Consider the following 16,157-nt stretch of genomic DNA (forward strand, 5'->3'; position numbering starts at 1 on the left):
GTTTACAGTCTGAAATCTTGTTTTTTAAAAAAAAAAGTTCAGTAAGGTGAAATTTTCATCAACTAGGTGGCAGCAAAGTCAAGATTTTCATCCTGTTTTTAAGCTTCACCGATCATGGTTGTGAAAGCAACCTGGCTCTATCAACTCTGTCAGCCTGAATTTCAGGAATCAAAGACTTGTTGGTTAATACCGTAGGCAACAGTTTTACTCTCATCTGACTTTGGGTTGATGGACGCTCTCTGCTATCAGAGTTTATAAACTCACATTGATCACTGACATCGCCTCCAAGCTAACAGCAACATAACTCATAGTAACAAAACTGCACTAATGTGGGCCTCTGATATGCTAACAAGGTGATACTCTCTCTCGCTCTTTGTGCATGGTGTGAATTAACTGCCGCATTGCTTTTCTGGTGGGTTTGCCTGTTGTGTTGTGGCTTGTTTTTTTTAACGCTCAGTCTTTTGCTTATTTCAGGGCCTACGGTACATACACATCAGGACTGCTCTTACAATTCAGAGAGGGAAACTCCAGTTTGTTGTGTGGATATTGTGACATTTTATTATAATGCCTGATCACTTAACTATCAACAACAGTCATTTAAATACTGTTGGGTGTAAAACACTCTCAGTTTCTGACAGCTTCCGTCTTTGGAAGTGAACCAGACAAAATTAAAAACAAAATGTCACCATATCATTATTATATTAATAATAATAATACATTAAGCACCTTTCTCATAACCCAAGGACACTACATACAGCAAATAATTATCTAGAGGAGTACAAATAATTTACTGCAATAGACTTTGTCAGCAAATCAGACTGATAACATAATTATCTTACAAATTCCTAAAGGTTATTACTCAGATTTGTGTGGTTTGAGCTGTCTGTGTAGGTATGAATCTGTCACTGTCTATCACTTCTTACATCTTACCTGTCTGCGTGTCCATCTGTGGATCTTCATCCATTTGTGTGTGCGCGAGTGTGTGTGTGTCCATGTGCCTATTCCTATCTTTGACTGACTATCATCTGCCTCCGTGTATGTCTTTAATGTGTGTTTGTGTATGTTTAGCCAACAAAGAGGAGGTGGTCCAGAAGGCCCGTCCAGTCTCCACTGATGTGGGAAGCAGCAACCCAAACTTCTCTGACCTCATGGATGAGTTCATCCAGGAGAGACTGAGGGCCAAAGGAACAGCGGTCAGTATAACACACACACACACACCAACAGAGGTGGAGATATAGAGGAAACTTTGACATTCAGCCCTACCTTTTATGACTTTTGCATGTTTAGTTTCTCTTGTGACACTATTTTCAGTTTTCCATGTGGTCATTTCAATTCATCCCAGACTTGGCTGCCTTTTTAAGTCAATTTTAAAGTCTTTGAAAATGTCTTTCATCTCAGTCGCATCTGTTTTTAGTCTCATCTCCTACGTCTGTTGCTGTCTCCATTCGCTACCAGAAATATCATACTTGCATGTTGAGTGTACATTTACAACCCAACTGTTTTCTCCTTGATACACAGGGCCGTCGTGGCAGCAGCCCAGGCAGTCTGGAGGTTCCCAGGGACCTGCCAGAGCTCCTGGAGGCTGGTCAGAGTCCTGGATCACGACCCACAGATGACCTCCGGCCTATTGATGATCCGGGGGTTCCCTCTGAGTGGACGTCACCTGCCAGTGCCAGCGGCTCTGATGTCATCAGCTCAGACAGCCAGTCGGACTCTTTTAACGCCTTTCAATACTCCACCTGCAAGTTTGATAGTAAGGAACAAACACCGATTGTTTTTTCCCCTAATACATACAAACCATGGCACAGGAATTTTGAAATTTGGCTTTTTTTTTTACATTTGAATTGATAGATTGACCTCTGTAAGTTTCTGTCATGGGATATAAATATATTTTATATTAAAGTGAGACCAGAAAAAACACTTCATTTGGCATATTATTGCACATCTCATTGCCCTGATGTGGAAACCTTGCTAAAGAGAAAGCCCTAGAACCCAAAATAATTATTAATGTTCAACATTGTTTTTCTGTAGATTTTACTTTCACCTCAGAAGCATCTGGAGGTGGAGTCGGATCTGGAGGAGGAGGAGGAGGAGGAGGAGGAGGAGGTGGACGAGGCAGCTCACTGGACCAGGACAGCCTAGGAGGCGGCGTGGCCTGTGAAGAACACGAAGTAGAAAGTTTGACGACACTTCACATTGACTCGGAAACCAGCAGCCTTAGCCACACTGTCACTGTGACTGGTATGTGCATAATATAATCATTATGAAGAACTATATTTCTGTAAAACAATCCATCTTTACACGGATGTATCCGGAAGTTGTTGCTCAAATGTCTTTTTTCCTCTTCTTCGTGTGTCTCTTATTATGTCTAGGTTCTGAGAGTGCGTCTCCCATGCATTCCCTCGGGGGCTCTCGTTCCCAGACGCCATCCCCTGCCACGTTGACTGCAGAGCACACAGATCGCACACACTCCCACTCACACACACACCTACAGCTGGACCAGAAGCTCCACAACTCTGTCCTACAGACTCCAGATGACCTGGGTAATACTCACTTACTCACACACTCAAACACGTAGGCTTACTTTCGCATTGTTTTCTTCCACTGAGCTCTCAGTTGTGAACGAGAGGCTGATTGATTCATTGATTGATTCTAGAAACGAGTGAGTTCCCCAGTGAGGACTGCAGTGTGATGGCAGGTGGCTCTCTAACTGGATGGCACGCAGATGTTGCCACGGTAATGTGGCGGAGGATGCTGGGTATCCTGGGGGACGTCAATAGCATCAAAGATCCAGAGATCCATGCTCAGGTCTTCGACTACCTGTGTGAACTGTGGCAAAACCTGGCAAAGGTGCGTACTGATACACACAATTAATACACAGCACTTTCTATAAAGATTGTGTAATTAAAAATTACTTCTTTTTTTTCAGATCAGAGATAATTTGGGCATTTCTCATGACAACCAGTCGTCTCCCCCGCCCCCTGTTCTGATCCCACCCCTGAGAATCCTCACTCCCTGGCTCTTCAAGGTAGGTGTGACTAGTGATCACTAAAAGACCTCTGATATTCATGACATTGAAGCCACACATGAGATTAAGGGTTAGTTAATACTGTCATATTAACTTTATTCAATGTCCCTTAATATACTTTTTAACAATAGAAATGAGTTTGCTAAATAACAATTCAGCGCACACATAGACAGGAAGACCTCCACAAACAAGCCAGTTAACAGCTTAACTTCCTTATATACTGTATGTATATCTTATCTGTTATTGTGCACAAATATATATGTTTCTGCGTTTTCCACCAGGCCACCAAGCTGACAGAGCGTTACAAGCAGGGGAAGCTTCATGCCTATAAGCTGATCTGCAGGATCATGAAGAGGCGGCAAGATGTTTCCCCAAACACAGACTTTCTTACACACTTCTACAACATCATGCACCAAGGACTGCTGCACCAAGACCAGGTAGTGTGTGTGTGTGTGTGTGTGTGTGTGTGTGTGTGTGTGTGTGTGTGTGTGTGTGTGTGTGTGTGTGTGTGTGTTATGAAGGAGACAACAATATTAACACAAGTCTGGTGTGTTATTGTATTGTTATACTAACACACCACTTTATACACAAAATATGTACTTGTATCAGTTTCTACTTAGTCAGATAAAAACTTGTACCAAGAGCTTTTGCAGAGAGCACAAATGTGCTCTAGCTATAGGAGTGTGATTGATTCATTTATTTTTTTCAATCTAGGACATCGTGAACACCATCATCAAGCACTGCAGTCCCAGGTTCTTCAGTATCGGTCTACCTGGAGCCACCATGTTGATTCTGGACTTCATCATTGCAGCTTCTAGAGTCACTGCCTGCTCATCACTTAATGTAATAAACACAGAAACACACAGCAGTTTGATACACCAGTACATGCTTACACATCATGCACTGAAACTTGTACCAAACATTTTAAACAAGAGAAAATGTCCTTAGAAAATCAGATTTTTCATTTTTATTTCCTCTATCTATCTATTCACATTTCTGTTTTTTTTTTTCTTCCTGGTTTCTCCACCCCAGGCCCCGAGAGTGGAGGCCCAGATCCTGCTTGGTTCTCTGGTGTGTTTTCCCAACTTGTATGGGGAACTCCCAGCCCTCCATCCCACCACAGCCGACGTGGTGCTTACCAAGTTCCCTGACGTCAAGGTAAACTAAAGTAACTAATAGTAGTTCTGGTTTGAGGGGTCACTGATCTTTTTTTCTTTTTTTTTTTTAAAAGAAGACCTCAATCCACAAGAGAGCAGTAAGTCAAGCTGAGATAGGTCATCATGCTTCTGTCACAGGAACACTGTCCGTATGTTTTAAAACTAACATCTAGCAAAGCATAGGGTCCAACACTTACTCAAAACTTTATCTACTTTGTGTGTAATCCAGGTCAGTCCAAACCTTGTAACACACGTCTGCTCTCCTTGGGGGGTCTCAGAACCAAACTAATAGGTTAATGTCTCATCAGTCATTCTTGTAACAGTCTAGAGCTATGGGAGTAATGTTGTTATTGTTGTTGTTGCTGTGTAAACAGTTAATGCCATGCGTGGCAGCATCTCAGGCCTGCTCACTGGTTCCTCACAAGGCAGAAACTTGTTCTGAATCACGAAGCGGTCATTAACACTGACTGAAGAGACCAGATGAGTGAGTGTGTGAATGTGTCTGGGGGTGTGTGTAGATGCATCTGTACTGTGACTGTGTGTCCATATTTAGTGCAGGCCGTGTGTATAATGTATATTAACGTTTCATAAAGTGATTCTTTGAATCAGTTTTCTCATGATTTGAAAAACAATCAGTTGGAGTGTTTGAGCATTCAGTAAGTCTCTTCATTAAACAAACCTGAAGGAAAGGTTAACTTAACACAGGTGAGAGGTTTCACTGTGTGTACATAACAGCCCAACTCAACACTGATGGTTTGCACTGTGTTAGATAAATTAACTGTGTTTCTCAATATGCTTTGTATTTCAGGAGCACATTATCAAAACCATCCTGACTTCTGCCCGGGACGAACCCTCCGCTCCTGCCAGGTAGGTGTGTGTGTGTGTGTGTGTGTGCGCGCGCGCGTGTGCGTGTGTGCGCGTGTGCTTGTGCCACTTCAGTATTAGCTTTATTTGCTCTGTGATCGCTCATATAGAAACTCCTACACCGTGTAATGCTATCCGGTTGAATGAGCCTGCAATAAATACCACCTTTGTGAAACTTAGAGAGGATGTGACTCAGCTCTGTTGTAATTTCTGAGGTCAAAATTTGTTATGGTGTTGTATTGGATTGCATAATATTTAAAGATGTAAATGTAAAATATATATATACAGTGTATAAATATATATATATTCCATGTATTTGTGTTTTTTTTTTTTTATTTGAACAAGTGCAACATATTACATTACATTACATTACCTCAAGAGTCAGTTTGTTAATTGACTCCACCTGTGTAAGATATTGGTTGATTATCTTTATGTAAAACAGCATAACATCTGACTACCTGTGTGTATTCACATACTGGTTTTCTGTTTGTTGGTGCTTTTTTTTTTTCTTTTTTCTTTTTTTTACATACATGTGTACAGTGTTTGCTTCAGTAGCGTGTTCACAGTATTTTTGTGGATCTTTGTGTGTCTTTTTCTATGTGTGTATAACTGTTGACTCACACTGTACTTGTTTGTTAGGTGTGTGGCTCTGTGCAGTCTGGGTATCTGGCTGTGTGAGGAGTTGTCTCATGGGACTCAACATCCACAGATTAAGGATGCTCTCAACGTCATCTGTGTCACTCTGAAGGTCAGTCACACACCTCTGTGCCGTTTTAAAGGGCATCATCAATTATCTTCTGTCCAGGCTCAGAAATTCTACTTTTTGAGCTTCAACCACCGTCCAGATATTGGTCTTTGAAATATGAATCAGTAAGTGTCAGACCAGTTGGATAACATCATCAGCTGCATTACGATCTCTGACTGGTCATCAAACTTTGTCCCTGCTGACCACCGTACAGGCTCTGTCTCTGACCGTGATCCAGTGAAATAAGACCAAAGCAATGAATCTGAATCAAACAAGCTCTGATTGGCTGCCTGCTACACTGATCTACACAACACCATAGTGTCTGAACATCTGCTCCTCTTCCTTTTTCTCTTTCAGAAACATAATGCTAATTCTAAAGGGCACTATATGATTAAATACAATAACATGTCCTTAATGTAGATAAACAAGTTTATCATATAAATATGACTTTCAAATAGTCAAATGACTAATGCACCAGTTTATGTGAAAATTAAATGTTGGTTATACATTTTAATAGCAACTGTATTTAGCCATGTTAGCATGTTGTATGAGTTAAAATGAATCTTTCTTAAAAACTCCTTGAAATGATTTGCCAGTGCTCACAACTGTTGTTGTTCCAGTGTCTTTGATTGGGGCTAAAACTGTAGAAATGAGCGAGGACGTACCGTAGCTGGTGAAAATTTAAACGAAGGTCATTTAAATGCGCCAAAATACTGGCTGAAAACTGGACAGTTGGGATCTCCATGTGTTTAACATGGCGGGCTGCGAGGAGCCAAAGTATGGTGGGAAACATTGTTGGAGATGATTTTTAGTGTTGGTGAAATTGCCTCAGTTGTCTGTTTCAGGCCACTAGACTGGGAGGCCTGTGGATCAGAATAATACTGTCCAACATGTACTGTCTCATCTCTAGCCAAGTGACTCTAGATGGAAACAAACACACACACACACATACCTTTTCCACCTTGGAATCCCTAGCTTGTGTATCGGCAGCCAATGGCCCGCTAAGACACTACAGCAACACACACACACACACTTGCATTCACTCACTCCTGGGAGCAAACCCTGGACTGTCAATATGTTTGGTCCTCCTTCAGATAGGAGACTAATCCAAGGGGAATGCTGCAAGCTGTGTCACACAAACACACACACAGTCACACAGTCACACATATACACACATCTTGTCCACTTTTGAATCTCTTGCCTTCATAGCAGCAGCCAGTATCTTCAGCCATGGGCTCTGTGACATGCACACACAATCACACACATACACACAAAGCTTGAGGGATTGTCATATTTCCATGCAGAGCCACTTCTTCCTGCTGTCCTTCTCATCCTACTATCCCTCCTTCATTTTATCCAGAAGCATTTTCTGTTTTGTAGATGATGATCCTGTTTAGAGCTTTACTAATCTGTAAATTCTCTCCCTTGCCACTAATAGACCTTTTTTCATGGCAGATGTTTTGACTTGTATTTTATTGTGTTCTAAAAATTATTTAAACATTTAATGAGTGTGGTGACAAATATATGATTGTATACATAGAAACTGAATTAACCTGAATAACGTGTATGTCATCCCCCAGTATCCCAATAAGAACGTAGCACTGGTGGCATCAGACATCCTTCACCTTCTGATAAGTCATGTGGATCATCTTCTGAAATTCCCCCCTGACACTCCAAAGAAGATCGTTGAGGTGAGACATAAATTATTGAACAGTTCATTATGTTTCTAGATCCCAGAGTTGTTATTGTCAACTCACCATCAGCATTTCCACTCATCCTGGTGGCTTAAATCATTCTTGGTGGGCAGACATTCTCAGATTCTCTTAGGCCCTTTCCACACTAATATGCTTTCATTTTACAAATGCTTTTGTTACATTTACGCCTTGTGTCCACACTACTCCAGCGTTTTCAAACCCTTAAAATGTGGACTTTTGAAAACTGGGCTGACCCTGTTTTAGTTTGAAAACTCAGGGGACACGTTTTAGTCTGGACGGGTGGAAACAGACTTTTGAAAACAATGACGCAGATAGGCCCAGTTCTACTAGGGTGGAAAAGCATGCACTGCACCCTCAGTTTAATATTTTGCACCCTCAGATGAAATTTGAATAGTAAATGTCAAGCACAGAGGCGTATGGACTGTGTGGGCGTCTCTATGCACACCTGCTATTTTGGTTCATGTGTTTGCAGCAGCGCGATGTGCAAAAGGGCTGAGTGAAGGTGGATATAAATCAGTGGGTGTGGTGATTATTAAATACTCTCTCAGTCAGTCACATCACAGCTCTCATAGCTCTGAGACAGCTGTGCCAATCACACTTAAACTCGATAACGACAGCTCAACAAACGGAAAGTTATTCCTCAGGAAATGTCTGGATGAGTCAGAGCGTCACGACATGAACACACATCACCACAAATCTGCAGCCAAAGACAGATGGAGTAGTTGTTTTTATTACTTAGTTGCTATGATAACGATAGAAATAAAAAAATAAAGACATTGATTTGGTATATGATTATATCAGACCGATGCTATTTCAACAATAATTCTAATGTATTCCGCCTCATAAATGGTCACATAGTTTGGTTATTAATGTTACACAGCAGCATTTGCACTGCAATGTGTTTCAGTGATAAAACATGAGACATTACTTTAGCTAAAAAGAAAGTTGGAAAAGATGCTTTGATGAACTCTTCTAACCCAACGTCTCCTTCATAAAAAGCAGAATATTGAGTTATAACCGTCTAATGTGTGTAGATGTGTGTGTGGTTATACTGTAGCAGCCTGGTGTTGTTTTCAGGTGATTTTAATGAAGGTAAACACAGTGAACAGCCGTGCATAACAGCACTGCACTCTGGCACGGCCCTTCTCAGAGGCTGCAGATTTATCAACATATCAGTTGTGCTGCCTTCAGATGCTGCAGGGATCTAATGAACTGAAGGAGAAGCTTTTCATAAAGTGTAAACAGCTGTGGACAGCAGATACTGTAAGAATCAGCCACATTCATTTATACATCAATACAGACTGATTTATTGACTTTCCTGCTTTTTTTTTTTTTATTTTCCACCAGTGCCTGGTGGGATCATTTTATCAATGGTTACACCGGCACACACGTGCCCAGTGTACATGAATGGTCATGTGATATGCGTTTTCAGTTATGTTAGTAAGGACAGAGATTAATTCTGAAACAGTGCTAAAAGGCTCGTGTGGACGGAGATCGTTTTCGTTTTAAAATGTCGTTATGAAATGAAAACTATTAGTGTGGATGTAGCCTCGTTCTTACTGTTCTTCTGTGGTTTTCTTAATTGATGTTTATTTAAATTGCAAATGCAATGTTATATTTTCTTCTAATTGTTTGATTGTTTTGTCTCAGATTTTGATTGCCACCATCACATACTTGCTGCCTTCTACCGAGTCCTCTCCTCATGAACTGGATAAGAGGGTAACACACACACACACACACACACACACACAAGCAATTATTGTCTTTCACATTTTCTCACTATGTTAGTTGTTTTGCCTGGGAAGTAATTTTATGACTGTGTGCGTTGCAGCTGGTAGTGTCCCTCCTGTTGTGTCTGCTGGACTGGGTGATGGCTCTGCCTCCAAAGACTCTCCTTCAACCTGTTCAAACACAAAGCCCTCCAGACAAGGACCAGCCTACCAAGACCTTGCTCAGCTGTATTTATAAGGTACGTAAGGGTGCTTGTGTCATCGTGACATAACCCCTAACACACACACACACACACACACATACAATCACTTGCATATTGTAATGTCATTATCACCTCCATCACCCATGTTGAAAATCAGTTATCATAATGAAATATCAGCAGCAGTGCATAAATGAGGTTAAATGGAATCCAATGTGAAACAACATTCACTAAACGGCATCCGCTGTCTTCTAAAAATCTCTCTAGGTGTTGCACGGGTGTGTGTATGGAGCTCAGTCTTTCAACAGCCCTAAGTATTACCCGCTGCAGCTGTCAGACCTGCTGAGTCCAGACTACGACCCGTTCCTGCCGTTAGAGAGCCTCAGAGAACCAGAGCCGCTGCACAGCCCGGACTCTGAACGCTCCAGCAAACTACAGCCAGTCACTGAAGGTATTTTATCTAACACTAGGGACACACTACACAACTACTGGGCCATTATGACTATCATTTGGTACCATAACCAATGTTTTTATGTCAATTTTATACGGTCTAGTAGTGTGAGGGTTTGGGACCACATGGTCATGCTGCTAGATCCAGTCAGGACCAACACAACATGCTGATTGTACAATGGCAAGACACACAGAAAGAAAGCATGTAAATATGTATTTTTAATATTCATATTGTCAGAAATATATTACATACAGATGCCGCATACAAGACATCACCTGGAACATATCTACATTAAATCTATAATGCGTCTATGCATGGAAAGTAGTATACTGACACACACGCTCACAAACACAAAACCCAGCGCCGTCACCAAACCACTGCCAATCACTAAAGATGGAAGAAGTTAGGTGTGTGTATGTGTATGTATCCAAGCGCACCTGTGTGCATCCGTGTGAGAGTGTGTATTGTCCCCTGCTGTGGTCCACCAGGACACAGTGACTAGTCTAATGACTGGAGCACCCTGATAGACCATGCTTCTTCTCTTCTCTTTTCTCTCTTCCATCCTCTACTCTTCACTGCTAATATTCTTTTCTTCACTTTTATTATTCTTCTAACATTCATCTCTGCTTCTGTCTTTCACTTCTTTATTGTGATTTAGTCTTACACGTTCATTTTCCTTTCCTTTTTTTTTTTTGTTCCTTTTTCCTTCCTCCTCCTGAGCTCTCCTGAGGTTTAGGGAGTCGTTGAGAATGTCTGGTCAATACATATCTGTACTCTACACCCAGCCCTGTCAATAAGGAGCTGTTTGAAAGTGTGTGTGTGTGTGTGTGTTTGTCACAGTGTATGTGTAATGATGTTGATTAGCCAGGATCTGCTGGCAGCACAGTGTGTGATGGCATTGGCTTCTTCTCAGCATGGGGCAGACTATGTACAAGCCAAATGTGTGTTTGTACCTCTTCCTTGTTTTTACGGTAATTTCTGAAGTTTTGTTCTAAGTTGGAAGCTAAATATCAACTCAGAGTAACAGTTACACCTTTTAGCCCAACATGGAACAATGATTTTAATACTTAGTTTTGTATATGAGGTTATTGTGTTATGTAGATCAGTATGTAGTCAAACCAACTCCAAGAAAAGCTGCAGTGCAATATGTTTTCTATTTTCTCAAAAGCTTTTTCTAAGTTATTAGAAAAGATAAAGTTTGAAAAGAAAATAGAAAATAAATAGGATTTGACGAGTTTTCATTTCAGGCGTCACAACAGTAAAAACTAGAAAGTATCTTTCAGGTGCCTGCTGTCTGATCCAAATACTTCTAAATACGTCTTCTATCTTTGTTTTGCTTTTCTTTCTGCAGTTCGTAGCCGTATTCAGCAGGGCCTGGTTTCCATCGCAGCCAGGACAGTTATCACCCACCTGGTCAACCATCTAGGGCATTACCCTATGTCTGGAGGACCCGCCACTCTGTCCAGCCAGGTACTGTTACTCTGTGTCTTTGTGTGTGTGTGTGTGTGTGTGTGTGTGTGTGTGTATGGCACTAGTACGATGTCCTGTCTATGATGATGATTACTTGTTTGTCCGAAGGGGAATAAGACATTTTTTGAGTATTTTCCTAGCGTGACACTATGGTCCATGTTTTCTAGGTGTGTGAGAACCAAGACAACCCATACTGTGAGAGTGCAGATCTAGGACCAGAACTTTTCCACTCACCAAACCTGCAGTTCCTGGTTCTGAACGGCTCCACGCTACTCTCGGTGCTTCAGGTAACCAAAATTTGATGCTTTGTAAACCACACTACATGACTTTTAATAACAAGCTGTTGTACGGCTGCCTTGGACAGCTGAGATTGTCGATATGTGGCAAGAACACAACTGCCTATATTACGTGTCTTCCAAGACATGTGTGTATGTACGCTGTGACATCACTGCTGGGTGTGGTTACAGGTGCAACAGAGCACACTTCCGATCACAAAAGACTTGAAAATTTCAGCAAGAGTACACTACTTTTTAATCTGGTATTAAGTTACACTAAGACAATTGAGATGTTGATTGTGTGGAAGAGTCAGTAACTTAGTATTGGAGTGATTTTTCTAATGTGTATTCAGTGTTTCATTCGTCTCTTTCTCTATTACTCAGATCCGGTCAGAGTCTGGTGTACCAGGAGGCGGAATGACAGCTGGTTTGTCCTCTGCTCCCGCCTGTGTTCGTGTCATCATCCGAGATGTGGCTGGAAAGCACTCCTGGGACTCTGCCGTCCTCTACGGGCCCCCGCCATATTCCCCAAGCAGCCCAGCACACACACTTCTGACACACACACAATCACCTCACAGTGCGAATCTTCATTTACGCACCCCACCAGGTGGTCCAACGAAAAAGATGGGAGTGGAGAGAAAAGACAGCGAGGAAGACGGGCCGGAGGAAAGGGAGTCTGAGGAGGGAGGAAGAGGGATGGAGGGTGAAAGGCAAGAGTTTGAGGGAGACGGAGATGAGGAAGGAGAGGAGAGGAAAGTCACCGAGGAGGAGAGGGGAGAGCGAAGAGGAGGAGAAGAAGAAGAGGAGGAGCAGGAGGAGGGGAAGATGGAGCATAGAATGGATGCGGATGGGGATAGAGGAGAGCCATGCTTGGAACAGCTTCTAGCGCCACCATTGGCTAAACGTGTGTGTCGGGAGGCGGTGCCAGCATGGGATTCGCTGAGGGAAGGAGACGATGCACTGGATGAAATGCTGCAGTATCTGGGATACTCCAGTCCAGAATGTCTTCAGAGGGCAGGTAAACACACGCACACAAAGTCAAAGTATGTTAGTAGCTCATTAAGTCAGTTTCAATGAATATTTTACGAACTGATGTCCCCCAGTTGGTTCAATAAAACAGGGGACCCTGCGCCATATCTGAGCTGCACACCAGTGTCCTCTTCTACCATTATATATCAGTCTAACTCTTGTCCTGAAGTTGTAAAGATAGCAAACACAATCCTGACAACAAACAACAACAACGACTATACAGCTACAGTAACTTTGTGTCCTGATTGGTCCCCCAGGCATGCCGCTCAACATCCCAGCCCCTCCTCCAGCATGTGTGTCAGAAAAGCAGGAGAACGATGTGATCAATGCCATCCTGAAGCAGAGCGCCGCCGAGCGAGAGTTCGTCATTCATGTGCGTAATGTCCATATTCATATGAACAGTATGAGTTCAGTCATTTGAATCATTATTCATGAATCTGTTGATTATTTTCTTAATTAATCAGTTAGTTGTTCGGTCTATAAAATATAAAAAAAGATTGATGCATTAGCTGGCTTATAACGAGGATCTTTTTTCTTTTGTGATAGCTACTGTATATATCATTCTTAAGGAAAAAACTGCACTGAGTTGATGGCAATAAAAACATTATACAGACACACATCCAAGAGAACTGCTTTCTGTTAAGCATTATTCTTTTTTTTCATTTGCTTTATATTTGTAAGCCATTAAGTTTTTTTGCATTAAAGTGAAATGTGTGTTCCAGAGAGGTGAGGAGTTGAACATGAGAGCGGTGCAGCAGCCTGAACCAGAGACCCAGACACCACAGTCAGCCTTCTACTACTGTAGACTATTGATCAACATACTGGGACTCAACTCCTGGGAGAAGAGGTGAGACCAGACACAGACAGTTATATACCTGAACACGCAAAGTCTTTCACTTATTCTGACAAGGATCCCTGGAGTTTGGTTATCATTTGGTAGGGTATTTTACAGTTGAACAATAAACAGCACATTTTGAATACATAAAAATGTAACTTATAAAACTGCAGACTATGAAACATACATGTACTGTGTTGTTTTGTTGTTGTTTTTGGGGTTTTTTTGGCATATCAGCCAGCATGAAATACATGCAGATGCTAATATCTGTGATATCAGCTTATAATAATGGCCTGCTAGTCTTAGCCTTAAAGTTAGGGTTTGGTGTTGAGAACAGGTTCCAAATTTATCAGAAACCAATTGAAACATTCTCAATTGAAGCAGATGTGTCTTTGCTTCTGTCTGCAGCATATAGAGCAAATATGCTTCAAGTTACCCTTGCTTGCATCATGGAGCCTTTCTATAATTTAAGAGACTCCACTGTTCACATATTGCACCACAATCTATAAGCAAAATTATCTCTAAAAAATAAAATAAAAAAATAAATCTGAATTTACTGCCTTTGCACATTTTCTGTTTAAAGAGAAATTACTAATGAGTTTTCTACCATGAGGCTGTTTTTCACGTTGCTGTAGGACATATTTGGTGCAGGAATCTTTATTTGTTTTTGTCTCACCTCGAACAAACCAAATGCTTGTTTTATGCTAATGAGACAAAAATTTCAAATTCAAGAAAGTATTTTGTGCTAATTAGACATCACGTCTTTCCATTCAAATGGAGCAGCATTTCATCTTCTCAATGACTCTGGGCGAGAACACACAATGTCAAGGTATCACTTTAAATGTGTCTGGCCAGCTAATGGACACTCATTGCTCTTTATACTTTATCCAGGGAATTACACCGTCTGTATTCAGCTCGCACAATAGACTTCTTAACACATTGTGTGTGTGTGTGTGTGTGTGTGTGTGTAAGAGAGTGTTATAATGAGCATAGTACTCTATTGATCAAACTCAACCCATTTAGAGTTAGAATAAAAGGCAGTAGTTGAAGAAGAGAATGATTGGGGGAGAAATGGCAAATCAGAAAACAGGATGAATACGACACGTGCAGATGTAGAGAGAGAACGGAAAAACAAAAAAAAAAAGAAATGAAGACATAATAAGTGAGTGAATGCGGGAGAGAACAAGGAAATGAGAAGGCTCAATAAATTTGTAGGATGTCAGAAAAGAAGAGAAAGAAAGATAAGGAGAGATTGTCTAATCATCTGTTATTGTCCCCTTATGTCTCTCCAGGTATTCATATGGGGCATTACAGACACTAAGATACTGACAGTCTCCCGTGTGCGTGCATGTGTGTGTCCCCTTTTATGCTTTTCCCTATAATCCAGGGTGTAAATGGAGTCTTTGAGAGCAGAGAATGAGGCCATTACCAAGTATCAGTTTAATAAAGAGCAAATTGCTGTCTCTCTCTCTCTCTTTATCTCCTGCTCTTTCTCCCTTTTTTTTTTTTTTTTTTTTTTTCTCGCTCTCTAAGAGAGAAAAGAATGATGTGTCATTATGAGTCCACTCCAAGCTTCACCGCTCGAGTCTTGGTTTTATATCAGCGGTGCTGAGGTTGGTGGCTGGTGATTTTGAACGGTTCCTGAACTAGTTAGTCTGTATAAAAGGCTTTTGTTTTGGTTTAAAAAATAGGGCCTTAGCCTTTTCTATATAGGCTCTGAAGGTGGTGATAACACTGGTTTCGGTCAGTATGAGGTGTTGATGCTTTTGTGAAATAATAATAAGACAGTAATAATAACACCCAGTAATGCATATTTCAGAGAGGAGCTTTTATACAAAACTAAACAATATTGGCATGTCTGTTATTTACTGGTTTAACAGATGTATGGCAAGTGTGACTTTTTTTTTTATAGATATTTTTCTTTGCACAGGGGACTCCGTACAGTCTCCCTGAAGGCAGGAGCTGAAAGTGATGATTCAGGGGATGGCATGAATCATGCGAGATTTTGTCTGTCATTCGTTCAGCTGCTTTGTCATGGTGATATTGCACTGCCAAGTTTGACTATTCTGAGGAGTTTGGCCTTGTTTTTGACACTATCCCTCGGGTATATATTGAAGATATTGTTTAATAAGAAGATGCAACAGAAAGTTACTCCAAAACAGTGCATGCTACAGTATATCTTTCTATACTTTACCAACATAATCTGCAGTGTGTATAAAATTGAGGCTTTGATTAGAGAGAGCATCTCTCTTTAATACACACACAGACCCTGTAAACAGAACAAATTTGGTTATTTAGCAGCATAGACTTAATGTTCTTCATGCTGTAATTGAAGGATGCTTGTGCTCTCTAAACCTTCCATATTAATCCTTTTTAAAATGTTTATCCATCTCTTTTTCTATGCTATTCAAATGTAAAAGTTTCATCTGACAAATGGTGGACTTAGCCGAGTTGTTTTTTTGTTGTTTTTTTTTTTTTTTTACAAAGCCATCAGAACATCCAGTCTGCCTTACTCTTCAGGAGTTTACCAGTTGGTTACATTTATTATCAACAAGCAAAATATACGGTTCAGAAGTCATGGCAACATCCTTTGGAGTTCAGTGTTTTCTTATCAAAAGAGAGTTTCACCTGATAACCTTTTGATGAAGTGTTTCTATA

At 41.0% G+C, this 16,157-nt stretch overlaps 1 protein-coding gene across 8 annotated transcripts in view; it reads left to right on the forward strand.

Moving 5' to 3' along the window:
* Positions 1–16,157, forward strand: part of ralgapa1 (Ral GTPase activating protein catalytic subunit alpha 1) — a 70,954-nt gene that overhangs the window by 21,203 nt on the left and 33,594 nt on the right. For all 8 annotated transcript variants that reach the window (XR_010931841.1, XM_067614195.1, XM_067614196.1 and 5 more), the window contains 20 exons: positions 1,069–1,193; positions 1,519–1,753; positions 2,032–2,241; positions 2,373–2,543; positions 2,657–2,850; positions 2,930–3,028; positions 3,310–3,465; positions 3,743–3,871; positions 4,061–4,186; positions 4,994–5,052; positions 5,689–5,797; positions 7,375–7,485; positions 9,160–9,228; positions 9,341–9,478; positions 9,707–9,890; positions 11,242–11,360; positions 11,528–11,647; positions 12,020–12,653; positions 12,922–13,037; positions 13,387–13,511. Coding sequence is in view for 7 of the 8 variants with exons in the window: in XM_067614195.1 (XP_067470296.1) it covers positions 1,069–1,193; positions 1,519–1,753; positions 2,032–2,241; positions 2,373–2,543; positions 2,657–2,850; positions 2,930–3,028; positions 3,310–3,465; positions 3,743–3,871; positions 4,061–4,186; positions 4,994–5,052; positions 5,689–5,797; positions 7,375–7,485; positions 9,160–9,228; positions 9,341–9,478; positions 9,707–9,890; positions 11,242–11,360; positions 11,528–11,647; positions 12,020–12,653; positions 12,922–13,037; positions 13,387–13,511 (3,229 nt within the window). In the remaining variant the exon portion in view is untranslated. The remainder of the gene's footprint in view (positions 1–1,068; positions 1,194–1,518; positions 1,754–2,031; positions 2,242–2,372; positions 2,544–2,656; positions 2,851–2,929; positions 3,029–3,309; positions 3,466–3,742; positions 3,872–4,060; positions 4,187–4,993; positions 5,053–5,688; positions 5,798–7,374; positions 7,486–9,159; positions 9,229–9,340; positions 9,479–9,706; positions 9,891–11,241; positions 11,361–11,527; positions 11,648–12,019; positions 12,654–12,921; positions 13,038–13,386; positions 13,512–16,157) is intronic.

Source organism: Thunnus thynnus, chromosome 16 (genome assembly GCF_963924715.1).
Source record: "Thunnus thynnus chromosome 16, fThuThy2.1, whole genome shotgun sequence".
Lineage (NCBI taxonomy): Eukaryota > Metazoa > Chordata > Actinopteri > Scombriformes > Scombridae > Thunnus > Thunnus thynnus.